The following is a 23,813-nucleotide window of genomic DNA, read 5'->3' as shown; positions in this document are numbered from 1 at the left end:
GTGGGAGGAAACCGAAAATCTCGGAGAAAACCCACGTGGTCACGGGGAGAACGTACAAACTCCGTACAGACTGCATCCGTGGTCGGGATCGAACCCTGGTCTCCGGCGCTGCAAGCGCTGTGAGGCAGCAACTCTACCGCCGCGCCACCGTGGCAAAATTCTGGACAGACATCCATTGGCTTATGGATGTCTGTTCCAAAGAAACCCGTTTGTTACATGGGGAAAGCTTATATTTTAACATTGTATGATTAATTAAGATTTATTTTGCTTCCAGACCCTATGTTACTATGTTAGGCTACTGCCATGGCCTAGTTTTTAATTTCTTTAGTCTGTCAGGGGTTATATTTTTTTGTTATGTCAATTTATTTCCATGAAATATTTTTTAATTTTTTATCCATCGAGTTATTCAAATATGCAACAGAAAAGTACCTCCTGAAAAATATATTTGAATTCCCCGAAGTAAGTTCCATTTTAAGAGTTTTCATGCAAATAATTTATAACGTCTTTTTTTTAAGACTCCTTTGCATATTTTGGTTGAAGATGTTTTCAGGAAGAGAACTTGGGTCTTTTTGATCATTTGTTCTTTCCGCCAGGAGGTCACCATTTCAGGTTAGATGCTGTAATTGTGGAATTCATGTAAAGCATCGTTGGCATGAGCTTTCTTGCACCATTTGCTGCAAGTCACACAAAGGGTGGTGGGTGTATGGAGCAAGCTGCCAGAGGGGTCTGAAGAAGGGTCTCGACCCGAAACGTCACCCACTCCCTCTCTCCTAGATGCTGCCTGACCTGCTGAGTTACTCCAACATCTTGTGACACCTTCAAGCTGCCAGAGGAGGCAGTTGAGGCTGGGACTATCCCAACGTTTAAGAAACAGTTAGACAGGTACACGGATAGGGACAGGTTTGGAGGGATATGGACCAAACGCGCGCAGGCAGGTGGGACTAGTGTAGCTGGGACACATTGGCCGCTGTGGGCAAGTTGGGCCGAAGGGCCTGTTTCCACGTTGTATCGTTGAAAACGATAGATTTAAACTTTAATATGTCACACTATGACGCCATAAAGCAGTAAAATGATTTGAACCTCTGTGTGGTAGTCAAAATCAGGAGGTCACCACGAGAAAGCAGACAAAATAATTCTGGGGAGATTTTGATAATTGTAATTTGATCTCCGTCAAATTACAAATATCTCTTCTAGAAACCCCGTTGTTCAAGCTGTTTAATTTCAGGATTATCCAGGCGCGTGATAGAGTGTCAAATAGATGGGGAGTCACAGTGAGGTGGTCGCTTGCTGAGGTACAGACAGAAAATAGATGGGTGACCAGCAGGGCAGGGGAATAGGCAGAGAGTGACAATAGACAATAGGTGCAGGAGTAGGCCATACAGCCCCTCGAGCCAGCGCCGCGAGTGCACAAGTCCCCTGGGGCCATTTCCCCCTCGACAACACATATGCTCCTTTGGATACCATTGTGAGGAATGACAACAGGGGAGAGCAGCAGCAGCAGTGTGGTCTGTGGTGCCTCTGAGGCACAGCGGGGAAGGGAAAAGTCAGGCAGACCCACAGTGATAGAAGGCTCATTAATTAGGGCAACAGACTGGAGATTCTGTGGCAGCAAACAAAATTTCAGGAAGGTGTGTGGAGATTTGGGCAGCTTACAACCCAGCGATATGAATATTGATGTCTCTAACTTCAAGTAATCCTTGCATCGCCTCTCTCCATCCCCCCCCACCCCCCCACCCCCACCCACGTACGTCGTACCAGCTTCATAGTCGTCTTGTTGAGTCTCATTGTCTGTAACTCGTTTTCACCTAGCCCACAGCTGACAATGGCCTGTTTCCTTCCTCAATCATTACTTTATTGCATATCTTTTATTGATTGATTTGTTCTATATCAATCAATATCACCATTTATATCTCTCGTTACCCGTTCCCTTGACACTCAGTCTGAAGAAGGGTCTCGACCCGAAACGTCCCCTGCTCCTTATTAAACTTATTCGTTCATTCATTCATTCATTCCTCCAGAGATGCTGCCTGGCCCGCTGAGTTACTCCAGCTTTTTGTGTCTATATCTTCCAGGATGGTGTGTTGCCTCCCTGGCCCCAGGGCCCAGGATGTCTTGGAGTGGCTGCATGACATTGTCAAGGGGGGAAGGAGAGCAGCCAGAAGTCATTGTGCACCTCGACACTAAATGACATGGGTAGGAAAAGGGATGAGGTGCTGCGAAGTGAATGCAGGGAATTAGTCAGAAGATTAAAGAGCAGGACCCCATGGATAGTAATATCACGATTAGTCCCTATGGCATGTGCTAGTGAGGGAAGGAACCGGAATATAGACTAGACTAGACCAAGTGGACCCGTTGGGCCCAAACCTCTCCTTCATTGGAGCAGCACCCTCCTCTCCCCCCTCCCCCCCCTCCCCTCCCCCCGTCCCCCCTACTTCCTCCCCTCCCTCCTCCCCCCTCCTCCCCTCCCTCCTCCCCTCCCCCTCCCCTCCCCCTCCTCCTCCTCCCCCTCCCCCTCCCTCCCCCCTGGTGGAGGAGTTGCGCTACTAACGAGGGATGCTGTCACGACAGCTCTTAGAGAGGACATACTGGAGGGTTCGTCCATAGAAGTGATACGGGCAGAGCTTAGAAATAAGAAAGGTGCAAGCACTCAATGGAATTGTACCATAGGCCCCACAACAGTAAGCGGGAGATCGAGGAACAGATATGTAGACAGATGTACCAAAGCAACAGGGTTGTCTAAGATGGTGACTTTAACTTCTCCAATATCGGCTGGGACTTGCTCACTGCCAAAAGCTCAGACGGGGCAGAATTTGTGAGGGGCATCCAAGAGGGTTTCTTGAAATAGTATGTGGCTAGACCGATCCGAGAAGCATTATGGCAGAAGGACGCTATTCTGGCTGGAGGTCTGTGACCAGTGGAGTTCCATAGACATCTGTGACGGGACCTCTGTTGTTTGCGATGTATAGAAATGACTTGGACATAAACGTAGTAAGTTTGCAGATGAAACCAAGTTTGCTGACGACTGCGAGGAAAGGCTGTCAAAATATACAGTGGGATAGAGTTCAGCTACAGAAATGGGCAGAGAAATGGCAGGCGGGGGCTAACCCGAATAAGTGCCAGGCGTTGCACTTTGGGTGGTCGAATGTAGGGAAAAATATACAATCAATGGCCTGACCCTTAACAGCATGGGTGTACAGATCTACAGGAAGAGGCTGGACAAGCTTGGATTGTTTTCTCTGGAACGCCAGAGGTTGCGTGGAGACTTGATAGAAGTATATAAATTTTGAGGGGCATAGCCAAGTTGGAAAAATCAAATACCAGAGGGCAATTCTTTAAGGTGAGAGGGGCAAGGTTTAAAGGAGGTATGCAGGGCAAGTTATTTACACAAAGGGCGGAGAGTGCCTGGAACATCCTGCATCTCAAGAGACGTTAAAGTCCTGAAGAGACTTTTGGATAGGTTTAAGAAGTGTTCATTACTGATGAGCAGTGTAACTGGGTGCATAAGAGATTGATAATCTCATAAGGATATGGCAGATTTGACAGTAAGAACACAAAATTGGCTTTTTATTATGGAACATTGTAAAATAATGGTTGTTGGAGGATACTACGTGTATTTAATAAATATGTGTTAGTTAAGGAAGAAAATGCTTTTTATTAATCAGTTATCCCAATGTGCAATCTATAGATCAGAAATAGACACAGAATGCTGGAGTAACTCAGCGGGACAGGCAGCAAATCTGGAGACAAGGAATGGGTGACGTTTCGGGTCGAGACCCTCCTTCAGACTGTGATTATAAATATCTGATTAGTGTTTAACTGTTGCAAAATTATCTGAAAAACATGATTAAATGTTGAAGCCCGATCCCCAGGAATCAAATTGTTACCCGGGTCATTAAAGGCCACAATTTCTAGGCTGTTTTAATCTAGTTTGTGCCCTGTGATTGACTTTGGGCTGGGTAGCGGGAAACGTTAACATATGCGGTTGACAGCAGTGCAATAGAGCCAAGTTCAAGTTGTTAATCTGCCGTTTTAAGATTTAATGGGGACCTTTTGGAGAGCTTTATCACCTAGGTTTTACTCGAGTAAAACTGGTTCACTGTTCTGTCGTGGTTTGCACCCTGCCTTAAGCTAGACCAAAAAGAATATTTGTGGCTCAGCATAGCCTACCAGCTGAGACACAGCATTCATTTCCAAATACAGGCAAACCATTTTGCTGTCAACTAAAGCATAGTTTGAAGTGATGCAGTATTTATAAACATACAACAGTGTTTATAAAACTGCAACGGACTACGTCGGTATGAGTATGTTGTCTGCCCAGGTTTACCAGTTATTTGTGTGCGAAGGAACTGCAGGTGCTGGTTTAAACCGAAGATAGACACCAAAAGCTGGAGTAACTCAGCGGGTCAGGCAGCATCTCTGGAGAAAAGGAATGGGTGACGTTTCGGATCGAGACCCTTCTTCAGACTGAGAGTCAGGGGAGAGGGAAACGAGAGATACAGACGGTGATGTAGAGAGATGCAGAACAAATGAATGAAAGATATGCTAAAAAGTAACGATGATAAATGAAACAGACCATTTTTGATATCCCACTGAGTTACTCCAGCTTTTTGAATTTACCAGTGATATATTTATCACATACTTTATATCACATATTCAGTCTTGGCTTCAATCAATAAAATACCGGAAATAATTCATAGTTTACGTAAATGTGAGAAGTTAAGATATATATTTTTCAATTTATTTGCAAGTTGGTCATAATACCTCAAGAGGATTATTTTCTCCATTTGGTGATACATATATATATACATGCATAGGGAATGAGAGCTGTTATTTACATTGAAAACACGTGGTATTTTCATGTTGTAAAATGTAGTATTGTCAAGAAAAATTGGATTGGCTATGTAACTCTTGTCATGATTAAAAGAGCATGAGGGGTACACAGTATTGTCACCATTTTGAAGATACCCCTTCTAGAATCATGAGCTTGAGTCAAGGCATTAAGCCCTTTGAGGTATATCTACAAGTACCCTCACTTTAGAAAGGTTATACTGTATGTTGCGAAATTATGTAAGAAATATTGTAGTTTAGTTTAGAGATACAGTCCTTCGGCCCACCGAGTCCGCGCAGACCAGTGATTACCGCACACTGACACTGCAGCAAAGACCCAGGTTCAATCATGGCATAGATTTTCTCCGAGATCTTCGGTTTCCTCTCGCACTCCAAAGACGTACAGGTATGTAGGCTAATTGGTTTGGTGTAAATGTAAAATTGACCCTGGTGTGTGTAAGATAGTGTTAGTGTGCGGGGATCTCTGGTCAGTGCGAGCTCGGTGGGCCGAAGGGCCTGTTTCCACCCTGTATCTCTAAACTAAGCTAAACTTAACATCATCAGCATGTGCTGTTTTGCAGCTACATTGACCAGTAAAAGTGCATGGTGTGACTTAAATAGTCAATGTGGGCCTTGCATTTATTTTACAAACATCACAATCTTCATAAGTTTACTGTGGGCTTTGTGATTCTATTTTCATTCGTTCTGAGTCTAGGGTCATAATGTTGAGCTCATCATGGTCAGTATTCTTTCTCTTGATAATGTCATGATAATGCGTACTGGTCAGAAACTTATCTTAATTGACAATAAGCCTGTTGAACCTAGGTCAGCTACTGCTACTGTGCAAGAAAGGTCACCAGAAAGCCTTTTGGGCCTGGATAGTGAATATCCATCATGAGATACCGTGATTTCCTAAACTAAATTCTGCTGTTACTATGTACAAATGGACCTTTTCGAAACATATAAAATTCTTATGGGGTTGGACAGGCAAGACGCAGGAAAAATGTTCCCGATGTTGGGGGAGTCCAGAACCAGGGATCACCGTTTAAGAATAAGAGGTAGGCCATTTAGGACTGAGATGAGAAAAAATGTTTTCACCCAGAGAGTTGTGAATCTGTGGAATTCTCTGCCACAAAAGGCTGTGGAGGTCAGTTCACTTGATGTATTCAAGAGAGAGTGAGATTTAGCTCTTAGGACTAACGGAATCAAGAGATATGGGGAGAAAGCAGGAACGACGTACTGATTCTGGATATTTATTCACAAAATGCTGGAGTAACTCAGCAGGTCAGGCAGCATCTCGGGAGAGAAGGAATGGGTGACGTTTCGGGTCGAGACCCTTCTTCAGACTGACCCGACCCGAAACGTCACCCATTCCTTCTCTCCCGAGATGCTGCCTGACCTGCTGAGTTACTCCAGCATTTTGTGAAGAAATACCTTCGATTTGTACCAGCATCTGCAGTTATTTTCTTATACTACTGATTCTGGATGATCAGCCATGATCATATTGAATGGCAGTGCTCGCTCGAAGGGCCGAATGGCCTACTCCTGCACCTACGTTCTATGTTTCCATGAAACGTGCTTCATGAGGTTCAAAAGTACTAAGCCATCTGTTTGCAATTGAATTTCCTTGCATAACTAGTGGCTCGTGAAACAGCAGGCAGCCACGATGGCGCAGCGGTAGAGTTGCTGCCTTGCAGCGCTTGCAGCGCCGGAGACCCGGGTTCCATCCCGACTACGGGTGCTGTCCGTACGGAGTTTGTACGTTCTCCCCGTGACCGCGTGGGTTTTCTCCGAGATCTTCGCTTTCCTCCCACACTCCAAAGACGTACAGGTTTGTAGGTTAATTGGCTTGGGTTTGTATACTGGGTATAAGTGTAAATTGTCGCTTGTGTGTGATGGGCGGGGATCACTGGTCGGTGCAGACTCAGTGGGATGAAGGACCTGTTTCCGCGCTTTATCTCTAAATTAAACTAAACTAAACTAAATAAAAGCCCTGTAAACTCAGTTGGTAAAGGGAACTCTATCTCTCCCTCTCCCATGACTCAGTCTGAAGAAGGGTCTTGACCCGAAACGTCACCTGTTCCTTTTCTCAAGAGATGCTGCCTGACCCGCTGAGTTACTCCAGCATTTTGTGTTCATCTGAATTGAGAACTTGAAAAACTTTTTTTGATGGACTCTTTTTGTCCGTTCCAAAGAATTTACATCTCTTTCATAGCTCTGAAGACAACAGCCAAGTGATTTTGAGTGTTCCTTGCAAATCCCCAAATCGCAATGAACCTCCCCGCTAATTTTACTTGAGGACTCTTTGCAATTTATCTATAATCACAATTATTAAATTTTGTTTTGTTATCTAGCAAACCAATTCATAGGCCCACAATGACAAAACCATAAGCATACTAGGTGCTTTATGTGAAAATAAACTTTTACAGAACGGTCTGAAGAAGGGTCTCGACCCGAAACGTCACCTATTCCTTTTCTCCGGAGACGATGACTGAACCACTGAGTTACTCCAGCTTTTTGTGTCTATCTTCGGTATAAACGGGCGGCACGGTGGCGCAGCGGTAGGGTTGCTGCCTTACAGCGAATGCAGCGTCGGAGACTCAGGTTCGATCCTGACTACGGGCGCCGTCTGTACGGAGTTTGTACGTTCTCCCCGTGACCTGCGTGGGTTTTCTCCGAGATCTTCGGTTTCCTCCCACACTCCAAAGACGTACAGGTATGTAGGTTAATTGACTGGGTAAATGTAAAAATTGTCCCTAGTGTGTGTAGGATAGTGTTAGTGTGCGGGGATCGCTGGGCGGTGCGGACTCGGTGGGCCGAAGGGCCTGTTTCCGCGCTGTATCTCTAAAATCGAAAAATCGAAAAAAAATCTAAACCAGCACGTGCAGTTCCTTCCTACACCTATTATGAATAGTTCATCGAAAGTGATGAGCCAATTAATCAAGTAAACTTGCCTGCGCACTCTAGTGCAAATGCACATATGTACACAGAAATTGTGTAGGAAGGAACTGCAGATGCTGGTTTAAACCAAAGATAGACACAAAAAACTGAGACCCGAAACGTCACCCATTCCTTCTATCCAGAGATGCTGCCTGTGCTGCTGAGTTTCAATGTACACAGAAACTGTTCATTCTGCCCAAATAGTTTATGCCAAACGAAAAAGTCATTCCGCTTCACCACTCTCACTCCCATTATCATCCTCGAAATCCTTCTGTGCTTCAAGGTGGACGAGATTAGTGACCTTGCATCAGTAATTGTCTGATTCTTTATTTTTCGTGAGCCAATTTCAAATTTTTTGAGTTGAGAGCTAAAATGACATATTTAAGATATTGGGCAGGCTGAAAGTCATTTTGCTTTAACTTAAACCTGTGCTCAGAAAAGTGAATTCACTAACCTTTTAACACTTTTGTCTGCTGTTCTCCAAAATTGGTTTCGTATCCTAATTCATTTTGTATCTTTATACTCCCCTTTTTTCGCTCTCTGCTAGTTCTTGCTTATTTGATTCCCAATGCCTTTCTTTTGGTCCTTTATGTATTTACATCTCTCCCACACGTCCTATACTAAGAGCCATTTAGCTTCTGGGCCTTTCCTGCCTCCCACAGGAGCAGTCCCATTAGTGCCATGTTCATCCTCCTCCGCTCACACCCTGATGTGCCGACATCAACATACTAAAACTCTCGATTATGTGTATGTTTGTTTGTTCCTGAACTACAGCCAAAACGGTACACGATAGCGCGACAATTTTAGGCCCACCTTACTCACCGTCGTCCCTTTGGTGCTAATGGAAGAAGTTTCATTGAAATCGGTGTTATATTTTAAAAGTTATTCACATTTTAAAGTTTAAATCTAATCTAGGGAGGGTGGGAGCAGGAGGGAGGATAAGGGGGATGGAGTGGGGGGAGGAGAAGGGGGGGAGGGGGAGGGGAGGGGAAGAGGGGTTGGAGGGAGGGGGAGGGGGGTTGGAGGGAGGAGGGAGAGAGGAGGGGGAGGGGGGGGGAGAAGAGGGTGCTGCACCAATGCAGGAGAGGTTTGGCCCAACGGGTACACTTGGTCTAGTTCTTCTTTAAAATCTGAAAGATGCAGAATGAGTTTGTGCGCTACAGCACTGACGAAATTCCCTAATTAAACCCAAATCGAGGGAAGGAATAAAGAAGCTCCACAATAAATACATTTAGTCCTTGGGCTGCCTCAGACATCGCAAATTCAAAATACGAGAATGAGTTGAATAACGATGGCTGCTATCAAGTCGTTTGTTGAAATATTTTTGGTGGCTTGCCAACAAACATACTAGTCACTGGTTTCTGAATCAAGGAAAAGGTCTGATAGAATTGGCAGATTTGGGGCTAAGTATGTGCATCTGTGTAACCTAAAGTCATTACTCAGAAAATCTCTCATGTGAAGCAAATGCTGTCTTGTTAACGTTTATGTTGCCCAATTTCCAAGTTGACATAATTACTGTCTGCTTGAAACTAGTGGGACTAATACAGTTCAGTAACTGCTTAATTGACCTCAACTTAGATGATCATAATTGATGTAGTTATTTCAAGTTTTTTTTAGTTAGCACATTTTTTTTTAATCCATTTTCCCCAGAATTATAATAGTAGTTTCTCTCCCCTCCCAAACCTCCCTCCGAACAATTAGAAAGTAATATTGCTCCATATGTAGCAAGTGGTGCTATTTTGATTGCTGCACTTGCTAAGAATTTTGAATCGATCCATTAGTTCTTTCTCCTTTTCACTTTAATTATTAACCACCTTCCCGCTTAATACAAATGGAGAACTTGTGTTTCTTTTTCTCGTTCGTTCCTTTCTTCTTCGTGCAATTTCGTTTAAAAACTTTATAACACTTTCACTTTTGGCCACGGCAGGGCAAAACTACTTTCCTAAATCATGATGTCTGTAGCCCTTCAGATAACCAACGTTCAAATACATTTTTGGGACATGTGGTGAGGGTTTGACTTGTGCCACCCTTTCAGATCTATAATTCATCTCTATGGGGAAGAAGGTTTTCCTAAATTGAATTCATCAAATTCCATGGGGTTAATTTTAACATTATCTGCCAGAGCTATCCCCTGTCCCTTTTTTGCCCTCCTGATTTATTTTCTTCCCGAAACTCCTCCTGGGAATCACTTTGATCCCAGCTGCCTATACATGCCCCATGCCTCCTTATTCTTGACCAGAGCCTCAGAAGGCACTGGAGGCCAATTCTCTGAATGCATTCAAGAGAGAGCTAGATAGAGCTCTTAAGGATAGCGGAGTCAGGGGGTATGGGGAGAAGGCAGGAACGGGGTACTGATTGAGAATGATCAGCCATGATCACATTGAATGGCGGTGCTGGCTCAAAGGGCCGAATGGCCTCCTCCTGCACCTATTGTCTATTGACTTCTCTTGTCATCCAAGATTCCTTATGCCCACCTGCCTTGCCCCTCACTTTTAACAGGGACATATACGTGTCCTGTTTTCACACTCTTGCAAAAATCCCACTTTCCGTGCATTCCTTTTCCTTCAAACAACTTGCTCCAATCAACTTGAGCTAGTTCTGTCAATACCTTCAAAGAGTCCCAGAATGAACCTGATCAGAAAACAAGGCACATGTTGATTCAATTTTAAGTTGATTCCAAGAGGAGGTGAAATTCGAGGTTGTATTTCTGTGAACAGGTAAATAATTATGGGAGATCTAAAGGTTTTTTTTAATACTAACCTTGAGTGTATGATTCAGAATTTAATCAAGGAATTGAGAAAATCAGCCACTGTCTAGATTTCCCTCCAGCAGTTAGTTCGGTGTCTCAATAGACAATAAACAATAGGTGCAGGAGTAGGCCATTCGAAGGATGACGGAGGACCTCATAGAAACTTACCGGATAGAGTGGATGTGGAGAAGATGTTTTCACCAACGAGAGAATCTCGGACCAGAGGGAACAGCCTCAGAATAAAAGGATGTACCTTTCGAAAGGAGATGACCAAATTCGTCAGTCAGAGGGTGGTGAACCTGTGGAAGATGTCATTGGGTATTTTTAAGGCAGAGATTGGACAGAGTGGATGTGGAGAGAATGCTTCCACTAGTGGGAGAGTCTAGGACCAGAGGTCATAGCCCCAGAATTAAAGGACGATCCTTTAGGAAGTAGATGAGGGGGAATTTTTTTAGTCAGAGGGTGGTGAATTGGTGGAATTCTTTGCCACAGAAGGCTGTAGAGGCCAAGTCAGTGGATATTTTTAACGCAGCGATAGATAGATTCTTGATTAGTACGGATGTCAGGGGTTATGGGGAGGCAGGAGAATGGGGTTAGTAGGGAGAGATAGATCAGCCATGATTGAATGGCGGAGTAGACTTGATGGGCCACGTGGCCTAATTCTGCTCCTATCACTTATGACCTTATGATCTCTTTATGGACTCTGCTCCAACGCAATGCCCTGAAGACCCCAAGCCAATGAGTGAGGTTGCGTGTCCAAGACACACTGACTTGAAGTCCAGCATATTTAGCACCTGCGAAAAGACGCCTTGCCTCTCTATCAGGAAGAACCAGACCTGGTTGATGAGCATGGTCGGGAGATCCAGTTAACTGCAAACGCAAGACATTTTTGAAACTCCACCCTAATCAAGGAGAAATAAACCGCTCTCAGGCACCTGAAAGCTGGAGATTGCTCCAGTAAACAACTTGGAAATCCGATTAAATTGCACAGTTTGTGCATGAGCTACTTCTTGAAAGCTGGTTTTCACAACAGAAAGAGGTGACAGTTGAGCCAATTAATGTATATAACTGATTTGATTAAAAATGGCAAGCCTATGTCTTTTGTTTACAAGCAAGTGCCCACACAATGAAAATTAACCGCAGTCGCATCTTTCTGAAAATATCTCAATATAGAGAGCTTAGAATATAGTATTTATGTGTTACAATAGACAATAGGTGCAGGAGGAGGCCATTCGAGCCAGCACCGCCATTCAATGTGATCATGGCTGATCATTCTCAATCAGCACCCCGTTCCTGCCTTCTCCCCATACCCCCTGACTCCGCTATCCTTAAGAGCTCTATCTAGCTCTCTCTTGAATGCATTCAGAGAATTGGCCTCCACTGCCTTCTGAGGCAGAGAATTCCACAGATTCACAACTCTCTGACGGAAAAAGTTTTTCCTCATCTCAGTTCTAAATGGCCTACCCCTTATTCTTAAACTGTGGCCCCTTGTTCTGGACTCTCCCAACATTGGGAACATGTTTCCTGCCTCTAACGTGTCCAACCCCTTAAAATCTTATACGTTTCGATAAGATCTCCTCTCATCCTTCTAAAGTTACTCAACTTCTGGTGTGATCTGAGGGCTTGATAGGTTTTTGTAAAGTTCATACTCAAGCCTTACTCCTTTGTACCTGTCTAGATGCCTCTTAAACTTGTTCTGTCCACCACCATCTCCAGCACCTCGTAACAGGTACCAACTAATCCTTGCGTGAAAAACGTAACCCTCGGATCTCTTTAATCTTCGCTCTTATCTGTGCCTTCCTGTTTTAGACATCTCCTACAAACATAACAGACGCGCAAGCTAGCTATGCCTCTGTTAATTTTGTACACCTTTATTATGTCACCTATCAGCCTCCTTTGCTCCAGGAGTAACAGGCCCAGTCCCTTCCCCTGATGTCTGAAGAAGGGTCTCGACCTGAAACGTCACCTATCCGTGTTCTCCACTGATGCTACCTGACCCGCTGAGTTACTCCAGCACCTTGTGTCTTTTTTTTGTAAACCAGCATCTGCAGTTCCTTGTTTCTACAGTCTCCATATTACTCAAGCCTTCCACTACAGTAATGGAAATTGGACTTTAAAGAAAAATGGGTTTACTAATAAAAATTATGAAGTGACTGATGTATAAATTCCTGAGAAGAATAGATAGGGTCAATGCACAGGGTAAGGGAATTTAGAATTAGAGGGCATGGGTTTAAGGTGAGGGAGGAAAGATTAAATTGGACACAAAATGCTGGAGAGAAGGAATGGGTGACGCCTCGACCCGAAACGTCGCCCATTCCTTCTCTCCAGAGATGCTGCCTGTCCTGCTGAGTTATTCCAGCATTATGTGTCTAACTTTGGTGTAAACCAGCACATTAGGTTCCTTCCTACACAAGATTAAATTGTTACCTGAAGGGCAACTTTTTCACAGGGTGGTGGGACTATGGAACAAGCTGCCAGTGGAAATTGAAGTACAATAACAACATTTGAAAAGCATTTGGCAGATACATGGGTAGGAAAGGTTTAGCAGGATATCAGCCAAATACCTATAAATGGGAATATCTTAGATGGGATAGGTGTGAAAGAGTGGGGCCTGTTTCTGTGCTGTATAAATCTATGACTGAATTACTAAAACTGGTTCAGTAATACCCACCTGAGAAGGAAGCCTGCAAGGGCGTGCAGCGTAGGTTTACTAGGTTAATTCCCGGAATGGCGGGACTGTCATATGTTGAAAGACTGGAGCGACTAGGCTTGTATACACTGGAATTTAGAAGGATGAGAGGAGATCTTATCGAAACGTATAAGATTATTAAGGGGTTGGACACGTTAGAGGCAGGACACATGTTCCCAATGTTGGGGGAGTCCAGAACAAGGACTCAGTTTAAGAATAAGGGGTAGGCTATTTAGAACTGAGATGAGGAAAAACTTTTTCAGTCAGAGAGTGGTGAATCTGTGGAATTCTCTGCCTCAGAAGGCAGTTGAGGCCAATTCTCTGAATGCATTCAAGAGAGAGCTAGATAGAGCTCTTAAGGATAGCGGAGTCAGGGGGTATGGGGAGAAGGCAGGAACGGGGTACTGATTGAGAATGATCAGCCATGATCACATTGAATGGCGATGCTGGCTCGAAGGGCCGAATGGCCTCCTCCAGCACCTATTGTCTAATCCTTACCCATTTGGGCTATGTGTCTCTTGAGTGCTTCTGTTCAGGGACAGTTAGCAATAGCCATTAATTGTCTATATCCTGTGAATGAATAGTTGATATTTTATTTAAAAAGGAAGATTTTTCTTAGATCTGCAGTATAAGTTACAGGTTGTTGCAATTTTATCTGAACACGGTATATTTGTCGTGATCAACCTTTAAGCCCACTGTCAAATGATGTGAAATATTTGGATATTTAATCTTTTCAGGATATGATAGTTGCTTAAGTGAAGTGAAAGGACTGTAATAAGGGCGCAGAGAGAGCCCAGTTTAGTTTAGAGATACAGCGCGGAAACAGGCCCTTCAGCCCACCGGGTCCGCGCCGACCAGCGATCCCCGCACATTAACACTATCCTACAGACACGGGGGACAATTTTTACATTTACCAAGCCAATTTACTACATACATACCTGTACATCTTTGGAGTGTGGGAGGAAACCAAAGATCTTGGCAAAAACACACACGGTCACGGGGAGAACGTAAAACTCCGTACAGACAGCTGGCGCTGTAAGGCAGCAACTCTAACGCTGTGCCACCGGGACCGCCCTAACCAGAAGCTCAGGCTACATATAATCTGTAAAATGCCCATCGTCTTGGCAGAACTATTGAATGTTACCTTGAATGTTTATCATATTTGCATATATTCAAAAATTTTTTTTTTAATCCTTTAAATATTTTGAAAAATTCTAAATATTTAAAAAATCAATATTAATTTTGCCCCTTTCAGTCGCCTCCTCCCTCTCTCCATGTTTTGAAATAAGCTTGGAAGCATTCCTCTCTAACTGTGGGGAGTCACTGCAACTTCACACCCCAAGGGCTCACAGTTATTGTAAGAACTGCCAACATTTCACCCCAAAATTTGGGTTAATTTTACTCGCTTGCAGCAATTAGCACTATATTTTATTTTCCCTTTTTAATTCCATTTTTAATTACTTTTTGTGGGGTTTTTTTCCCCACCATCAATTTGACTGTCACGAAAGTACCTGCATCAAGGATGATGATGGAAAAACAACTTGTAAAATCAATGGAGACACAAGAGACTGCCGATGCTGGAAATTTTGAGCAAAAAAGCAAATTGCTGGAGGAACTCAGCGGGTCAGACAGCATCTGTGGAAAGAAATGGACAGACAATGTTTCCGGTCCAGATGCTACTTCCAAATGCAGAAGGGCCCCAAAAAATTATCTGTCCAATTCTCTCCAAAGATGTTGCCTGACCTGATAAGTTCCTCTAGCCGTTTGTTCTTAGCTTGTAGAAATAATGCATGTTTGAAGAAAATAGTCAAAAAACATTGGAGAGAACGTTTCCTAAATTCTTACACAGTCGATAAATGAGCCTTAAAAGATTCTGTTCAATGTGTGAGAGCAAAGTAATTAATTAACCACTAATTGACTACTGCATTACTCTGGCAACTAAACAGCTTTGATATGTCTTAAACCAAATCAATATTACCTTTTGTTCTGCATCAATTAGAAACAAATACTTGTCATTTGAAGGGAAAGATTGTGTTGTAAAATGAAAAGAATCAACACTTACACATGAATTAGTAAACTGCTGGCTGATTGCAAAATTAAATCAAGATAGGTACAGGATATTGTAAATACTTGAGGGATATCTGGAAATGATGTATGAGTAAGTTTATTTATACTATGCATATTACAATGCAAGCTTTTAGTTAATGTGTGTTTTGGTTTGATGCGTTAAGCTTTCACTATTCATGTTCTTAATTATACTTGTCTAGAATCCCCTCGGTGCCTTCAATGTTGTTAATTGTTTGGCGTGCAACAGGGGGCATCCATTTTAGTTGTGGCCTGCTGCTTGGGAATACAGAAGTGCCCAGTGCATCAGGCACTACTGAGTCAGCCTTAACTTTGAAAAGTTCCTCCCTTTGTGTGTTACAGCAATGCAGAGAGCACAAAGGATTTCAGATAAAACTGAAGATAGACACAAAATGCTGGAGTAACTCAGCAGTACAGGCAGCATGTCTGGGTGGAAGGAATGGGTGACGTTTTCACACAGTCTGAAGAAGGGTCTGGACCCGAAACGTCACCCATTTCTTCCATCCAGAGATGCTGCCTGTCCCGCTGAGTTACTCCAGCATTTTGTATCTAACTTTGGTGTAAACAGTGCCACCGTGGGTACTGGTGGTGCAGCGGTAGAGTTGCTGCCTTACTACAGGCGCCGTCTGTACGGAGTTTGTACGTTCTCCCCGTGACCTGCGTGGGTTTTCTCCGAGATCTTCGGTTTCCTCCCACACTCCAAAGATGTACAAGTATGTAGGTTATTTGGCTTGGTAAATGGAAAAATTGTCCGTAGTGGGTATAGGATGGTGTTGATATGCGGGGATCACTGGTCGGGGTGGGCCGAAAGGGCCTGTTTCCGCGCTGTGTCTCTATAAACTAAACTAATTTGCAGTTCCTCCCTACTCAGATAAAACTGTCAGGGCTTTGGTCTGGTGGGATCCATGGGAGAGAGGACTGGGAAAAGGGTGGAAGGGGGAAATCAGGACAAGGGTTGGCAATCAGAGGTGGTAGTGGGGGCTGGCGTTAGAGAGGGTGTTCAAGTGAATAGGGGGGTCTTTGATCGAGGATGTTGTGTGCACTACTGGGTCGGGAGCACAAGTCAGGCAGGGTGTTAATCATTGTGCGAGGGGCTATTTTAGTGACTGTGCAAAGTGCATTGGGGGATATTAATTTGGGGGGGGTTATGAAGGGCTTAAAACAAAGTCAGTAAATAAATAAGTTTGAAGGAGACGGTCTATTTGGATTCGCAATGGGTGCTGCTCAGAAACCCCTTTAGTTTGTGCAGCTGGAGTGCACGCCGTTCCATGAAAACCTGACTGAGTGGGAATGAAAGCAGCAAAAACTATTTGGATGAACATGGACTGATTTCTTCCAACAGCATTCTAAACTCAATTTGCAATGGGAAGTGCCAGGTTGAATTTACAGAATGGCGCAGTTGGGGCTAGTAAAGCTTTTTTATCACGTTTTACTCGAGGAAACATTCACCACCCTCAGGTAGCTTCGAAGCAGGGTGCATGCGTGCGTGATGACATTTCTAGGTCAATAAATGGAGAAAATGTATGAATCACTGCCTAGCAAAAGTTTATTTAAAATCTAATAATGCCCATATTTTGTGTGTTTCACGAGTTGATGACATTTAACATGGTCCAATAACAAAAAACTCCCATTAACAAGGAAATCATTCATATTACCAAATATTTCTGAATGTTCCAAATGGAGCTGGATATGCACACACCTGTTGTAGATCTATGATGTGGAATGATAAGGGCCAGTGGATCTTTGATTTTGCATTGCTGGTTCTATTACTCTGCTCTGAAGAATGGCGGAATCCTCTCTTGATGAGATGCTTCAGATTTATACTGGCAGATCCAATCTAGTTAGATCTCATGTAGAACGTAGGTTTAAGGGTGGCACAGTGGTCGAGTTGTTGGCTTACAGCGCCGGACACCCGGGTTCGATCCCGACTACAGGCGCTGTACTGTACAGAGTTTGAACACTCTCCCCGTGACCTGCATGGGTTTTCTCCGGGATCTTCGGTTTCCTCACACACTCCAAAGAAGTGCAGGTTTGTAGGTTAGTTGGCTTGATTTGAGTGTAAATTGTCCCTAGTGTTGTGTTAATATGCGGGGATCATTGGTCGGTACGGACCCGGTGGGCCAAAGGGCCTGTTTCCTGCACTGTATCTCTAAACTAAACTAAACCATACTAAATTGGTGATTTCTATTTGTTTAAAATGGGATTCCCTGCAGGAGATTGAGAGGGAAAATGTAAATGAATTACTTGAAATAATTAAAAACATGAAGCACATTAATTTGAACAAAATTATGTTATTATGTGCAGGAATTTAATACTTTTGATTAGTGATAGACATCCAGTTTTGCAAAAGGCAGTAAATTACTAAGTAGGGCCGGTGGACGTGTGTCATCTGAGTTTATTATGCCATGTCAGATACTTCTTGAGCACGTTTGACCTTTGTTAAATGTGGGCTGAATCTACCTCTGTTCAGCCCATTATACTTATTAAAGAACTTGATTTATGCATCGCCATGGCGATTCTGTATTATTGGCACGGAAAATTGTAGGTTAACCATTGAAGTTCAGATTCTGGTTCAATTGGGTGCTGCCTTTTAAATTAATGTGTTGTTTTTTCAGTAAATCCACCATCACGATGACTCCACACGTAACTCTACTCAAACATGCTTTCTTCAGAGCTTCCATGCTTCATTTTGAATCTTCAGTAAAGTTGATACTTGCTTTCTCATCTTCACCCATCCATTTTTAAAATATTTGATTGCATTAATAGAGCGAGGAAATATTTACAACATTTTACTCCCTGTACTAGACCCTTCATCTGCATTTTGGTAGTAATTCCATTTTATTCAATTAGACAATAGACAATAGGTGCAGGAGGAGGCCATTCGGCCCTTCGAGCCAGCACCGCCATTCAATGTGATAATGGCTGATCATTCTCAATCAGTACCCCGTTCCTGCCTTCTCCCCATACCCCCTGACTCCGCTATCTAGCTCTCTCTTGAATGCATTCACAGAATTGGCCTCCACAGATTCCACAGATTCACAACTCTCTGACTGAAAAAGTTTTTCCTCATCTCCGTTCTAAATGGCCTACCCCATTATTCTTATTCAATTGTCCTGAAATTGCAGCTTATGAACCGAATAATTTTCAAAATTTGTCTTGCTCCAACTCAAAGGCCATGTTTTCCAATGGTCTGTAAGCAGTTGCAGCCTTGGTACTTAAGGCCTTTCCCAATTGGAATGGCCACAATTACACACCTGCAGACATCTACCCGACTCCCAACTTGTCCTGTCCATTTAGGCAACAATTGGATTATGCTGCTGAACTGTTTGAGAGAGCTCTGTGATTCAGCGACACCTCATGACTTGGCAAGTGGTGGATGGACACCACTTCTGACCATCTTGTAACATACGGATTAGTTCATCTTTGCCTTCTGAATCCTTGCATAAATTAATTAATCTGCAGAAAAAAGTGATTAATTAAAGCTTTATGGTTTTAGTGTGTAAAAAGCTGTTTTACTCATCTCAGTAGAAAGGTCAACCTACTGCACAACTTTAATCTAGTTCCCGGAGGAGCAAGTCTTGCATTCTCCTCAGAGTCATAGAGTCAGACAGCGTGTAAACATGCCCTTTGGCCCAACTTTCCCACGCCGACCAACATTTCCCATCTACACTGGCCAGTGTTTGGTCCCATATCCCTCTAAACATATCATATCTGTGTATCTATGTAAATCTCTTAAACATTATGATAGTCCCTACCTCACCTACCCCCTTTGCAGCTCTTTCCATGCACCCACCACCCTTTGTGTAAAATAGTTACCCCTATTAAATCTTTCCCCCTTCATCTTAAAGCTGTGTCCTCTGGACGTTGATTCCCCTACACTGGGCAAGGGTCTCTGTGCCTTTACATGATCTTATTCCTCTCACCATTTTTTATACAACTATAAGATCAGCCTTTCCCCTGACTCTCAGTCTAAAGAAGGGTATCAACCCAAAAAGTCACCTATTCCTTTTCTCCAGAGATGCTGTCTGACCCACTGAGTTACTCCAGCTTTTTGTGTCTATCTTTGCTTCTGCAGTTCTCTTCCGACACATGAGATCATCCCTCATCCTCCTGCGCTCCAAGGAAGTTCTAGCCTGCTCAACCTCTCCATATAGCTTAGGCCCTCGAGTCCTAGCAACATCCTCGTAAATCTTCCCTGTACCCTTTCGAGCTTGACCACATCTTTCCTATAACATGGTGCCCAAAACTGAGCACAATACTCCACAATGTGGCAAAGAATCTTATACAACAGCAACATGACCTTCCAACTTTTGTACTCAATACTCTAGTCAATACTCCTCAGTCTTGCTGATCTCTAGCTCCTGCCTATCTGTTTATCACCGGCCCTTTTCTTTAATTCCAGTGCACAACAATAAAATTGTAAGTGGGGCCAAAACATTGGAACCCCAGTACCATGCAGGGCTCCGCTAATCTGCAGAGGATTTAGTGCCAGTTGGGAGATTTTGCCAGGGTGTATGTTGTCGAGACACATCGCCCAGTGCCATACAATCATCATAAGGTCATAAGTGATAGGTGCAGAATCAGCCCATTCGGCTCATCAAGTCTACTCCGCCATTCAATCATGGCTGAACTATCTTTCCCTCCTCACCCCATTCTCCTGCCTTCTCCCCATAACCCCTGACACCCAAACTAATCAAGAATCTATCTCTACCTTAAAAATATCCATTGACCTGGCCTCCATAGCCTTCTGTGGCAAAGAATTCCACAGATTCACCACCCTCTAACTTAAGAAATTCCTCCTCATCTCCATCCGAAAGGAACGTCCTTTAATTCTGAGGTTATGACCTCTGGTCCTAGACTCTCCCACTAGTGGAAACATCCTCCCCATATCCACTCCATCCAAGCTTTTCACTATTCGTTAAGTTTCAATGAGGTTCCCCCCTCATCTTTCTTTCTATTCAATCATCAGAGGATCAGGCCCATTAATGCAAGTATCTCTTATCAACTTTCCTTTTGGTGCATTTGCTTCTTAGATTTTTGTTTAGATTTAGAGATACAGCGCAGAAACAGGCCCTTCGGCCCACCGAGTCCACGCCGCCCCGCCCGCCCCGCACATTAACACTATCCTACACACACTAGGGACAATTTTTACATTTACCCAGTCAATTAACCTACATACCTGTACGTCTTTGGAGTGTGGGAGGAAACCGAAGATCTCGGAGAAAACCCACGCAGGTCACGGGGAGAACGTACAAACTCCGTACAGACGGCGCCCGTAGTCAGGATCGAACCTGAGTCTCCGGCGCTGCATTCGCTATAAGGCAGCAACTCTACCGCTGCGCCACCGTGCCGCCCTTCCTGACGATGAAGTGTATTTATAATGACTTGTGGTGTTATTTCTATGCAGAGCTTCAACGAGTAGTTATGTATTTTGGCATTAGTCATTTCAAGGCATGTAGTATATCTCTCTACATGTATGAAAAGTAAATTGCTTTTTGATTTAACTGTACATTGTCTTTCTGTTTCTTACAATTCCAAATCAAAATTTTGGCAACATTTTTTTTAAATTAAAGAATCTCAGTTTGTGAGCACAGCCAGATTAGAATGATCTCTTCCCTACCATAAACAAAAATGTAATACTTCAAAATTCCTGCAATGCCCTTCTTGAATAAAATGGATATTTAGGAGTGCAGCCTGATTATCTTTCATATTAAAATTGAATTCACTTTCAGTATTAACTCGGACTTTCCATTACAAAGAAACGCTTCAACGATTCTGACAAAGGATTATTGTTCTGAAATGTCAACTCTGTTTCTCTCCACACAGATGCTGCTTGACTTATTGAGCATTGGAGTCATTTTCTGTTTTTAGAATTATAGTCGTAGCTCGTTGAAACAGGCCCTTCAGCTTACTGAAGATACTCACAAAATGCTGGAGTAACTAAACGGGACAGTCACCCACTCCTTCTCTCCAGAGATGCTGCCTGTCCCGTTGAGTTACTCCAGCATTTTGCGTCTATCTTCGGTTTAAACCAGCATCTGCAGTTCCTTCCTACACATTCCTTCATCGTACTGTATCTGTGTTGACCATCAAGTACCTAACTATGCTAATTCTACTTTGTCACACTCTGTCCTTACCAATACGCATTTGGAGTATTGTGAGCAATTTTGAGGCCCCATATCTGAGGAAGGATGCACTGGCTCTCGAGATGGATCCAGAGGAGGTTTACAAGAATGATCCCAGGAACGGGTGGCCCATTGACGATGAACGTTTGACGGCACTGGGCCTGTACTCACTGGAGTTTAGAAGGATGAGGGGGGGGGATCTCATTGAAACTTACCGAATAGTGAAAGGCTTGAATAGCGTGTATGTGGAGAGGATGTTTCCACTAGTGGGAGAGTCTAGGACTAGATGTCACAGCCTCAGAATTAAAGGACCTTCCTTTAAGAAGGAAATAAGGAGGAATTTCTTTAGTCAGAGAGTGGTGAATCTGTGGAATTCAATGCCACAGAAGGCTGTGGAGGCCAAGTCAGTGGATATTTTTAAGGCAGAGATAGATAGATTCTTGATTAGAACGGGTGTCAATGGTTATGGGGAGAAGGCAGGAGAATGCGGTTAGGCGGGAGAGATAGATCAGCCATGGCGGACTAGACTCGATGGGACGAATGGACCAAATTCTGCTCCTATCACTTATATGTGTCGTGGTGTTTCAAAAGATTGTCTGGATATTAAAAATGTTCTTTTTTAGATGTAGATTTAGATTTAGAGATACAGCGCGGAAACAGGCCCTTCGGCCCACCGAGTCCGCACTGCCCAACGATTCCCGCACATTAACACTATCCTACACCCACTAGGGACCATTTTTACATTTGCACAGCCAATTAACCTACAGACCTGTACATCTTTGGAGTGTGGGAGGAAACCGAAGATCTCGGAGAAAACCCACGCAGGTCACAAGGGGAGAACGTACAAACTCCGTACAGACGGCGCCCATAGTCAGGATCGAACCTGAGTCTCCGGCACTGCATTTGCTGTAAGGTAGCAACTCTACCGCTGCGCCACCGTGCCTCCACCGTTCCTTCAGGGGTGTTAAAGCACGGGATGAGGACCACTACGAGTATACTTAGGCATGTATCACAGGTTAAAAGTGGAGAACAATATTTTTGTTTGTTTGTTTTGCAGTTACCAACTATAATAATGTCGTTGAAGCAAGTTCAGACACGGATGATGAGGATAAATTGCATATCGTGGAGGATGAGAGTGTAACTGATGCTGGTGAGTGCGATGCAAATGCACTAGAGGATGACTTGCCAACAAAGTGTTCAGTGTTGCCGAGGAAAGAAGACTCGGATGAAGAAAATGAGAGCGCTGATTGGAGAAACGAAGAGGGTGAGTAGTTTTAATATCAGTACTTCGAATAAATAGCATTTTTTTTTTTTTAATGAAGTTTGATGGTTACGGTATTTTGGATTCCAGCTATCTCATCTGGATTGAGAGATTGATGCTGACATTAAAAAATCATACACAGGTGCTCCTCAGCTTACGATGGGGTTCCGTTCCGTGAAACCCATCGCAAATATTGTAAGTCGAAATGCATTTAATGCACGTGATCACGTGGCCGGGAGCGAGCGGCTGCCATTTGCACCATCGCAAAGTCGAAATATCGCAAGTCGAAGCGTGGTAAGCCGGGGAGCACCTGCACTAGATGATCTGCAAACTTACAAGGACAGGTAAGGGCGGCACGGTGGCGCAGCGGTAGAGTTGCTGCCTTACAGCGCGTGCAGCACCGGAGACCCGGGTTCGATCCCGATCACGGTTGCTGTCTGTACGGAGTTTGTACATTCTCACCGTGACCTGCGTGGGTTTTCTCCGAGATCTTCGGTTTCCCCCCACACTCCAAAGACATACAGATTTGTAGGTTAATCGGCCCGGTATAAGTGTAACATTGTCCCTAGCATGTGTAGGATAGTGTTGTTTTGTGGGGATCGCTGGTTGATGTGAATTCAGTGGGCCGAAGGGCCTGTTTCCATGCTGTATCTCTAAAACTGAAACAGCATGTAGAATCGATGCGATACCCTCTCGGGCATTGTGGTCACTGGTGCCGAGGGTCGTACTCAACTGAATTTTCATGGTCGCTGTTTAAGCTGGCATTGGAGATGTCACCAGAATCCTCTTGCATGCCAGCAGCCTTTCAGGACTTCCACCTTGTTCAGTTCAGCTTAGTTTATTGCCATGTTATTGAGGCCTTGCTATCAAATGCCTTGCTATTGAGGGCGTGCAGCGTAGGTTTACTAGGTTAATTCCCGGAATGGCGGGACTATCATATGTTGAAAGACTGGAGCGACTAGGCTTGTATACACTGGAATTTAGAAGGATGAGAGGAGATCTTATCGAAACGTATAAGATTATTAAGGGGTTGGACACGTTAGAGGCAGGAAACATGTTCCCAATGTTGGGGGAGTCCAGAACAAGGGGCCACAGTTTAAGAATAAGGGAGAGGCCATTTAGAACTGAGATGAGGAA

At 43.8% G+C, this 23,813-nt stretch overlaps 1 protein-coding gene across 1 annotated transcript in view; it reads left to right on the top strand.

Annotated features, from left to right (window-relative positions):
* The window catches only part of LOC144607224 (zinc finger E-box-binding homeobox 1-like), a 171,951-nt gene that overhangs the window by 75,584 nt on the left and 72,554 nt on the right, over positions 1-23,813 (top strand). The window contains 1 exon segment of the mRNA XM_078423908.1: positions 22,473-22,679. Within this exon segment, the coding sequence (XP_078280034.1) occupies positions 22,473-22,679 (207 nt within the window).

This window comes from Rhinoraja longicauda, chromosome 2, assembly GCF_053455715.1.
Source record: "Rhinoraja longicauda isolate Sanriku21f chromosome 2, sRhiLon1.1, whole genome shotgun sequence".
NCBI lineage: Eukaryota > Metazoa > Chordata > Chondrichthyes > Rajiformes > Arhynchobatidae > Rhinoraja > Rhinoraja longicauda.
Note: the sequence above shows the minus strand (reverse complement) of the source record. Positions and strands in the feature narration are given on the sequence as shown.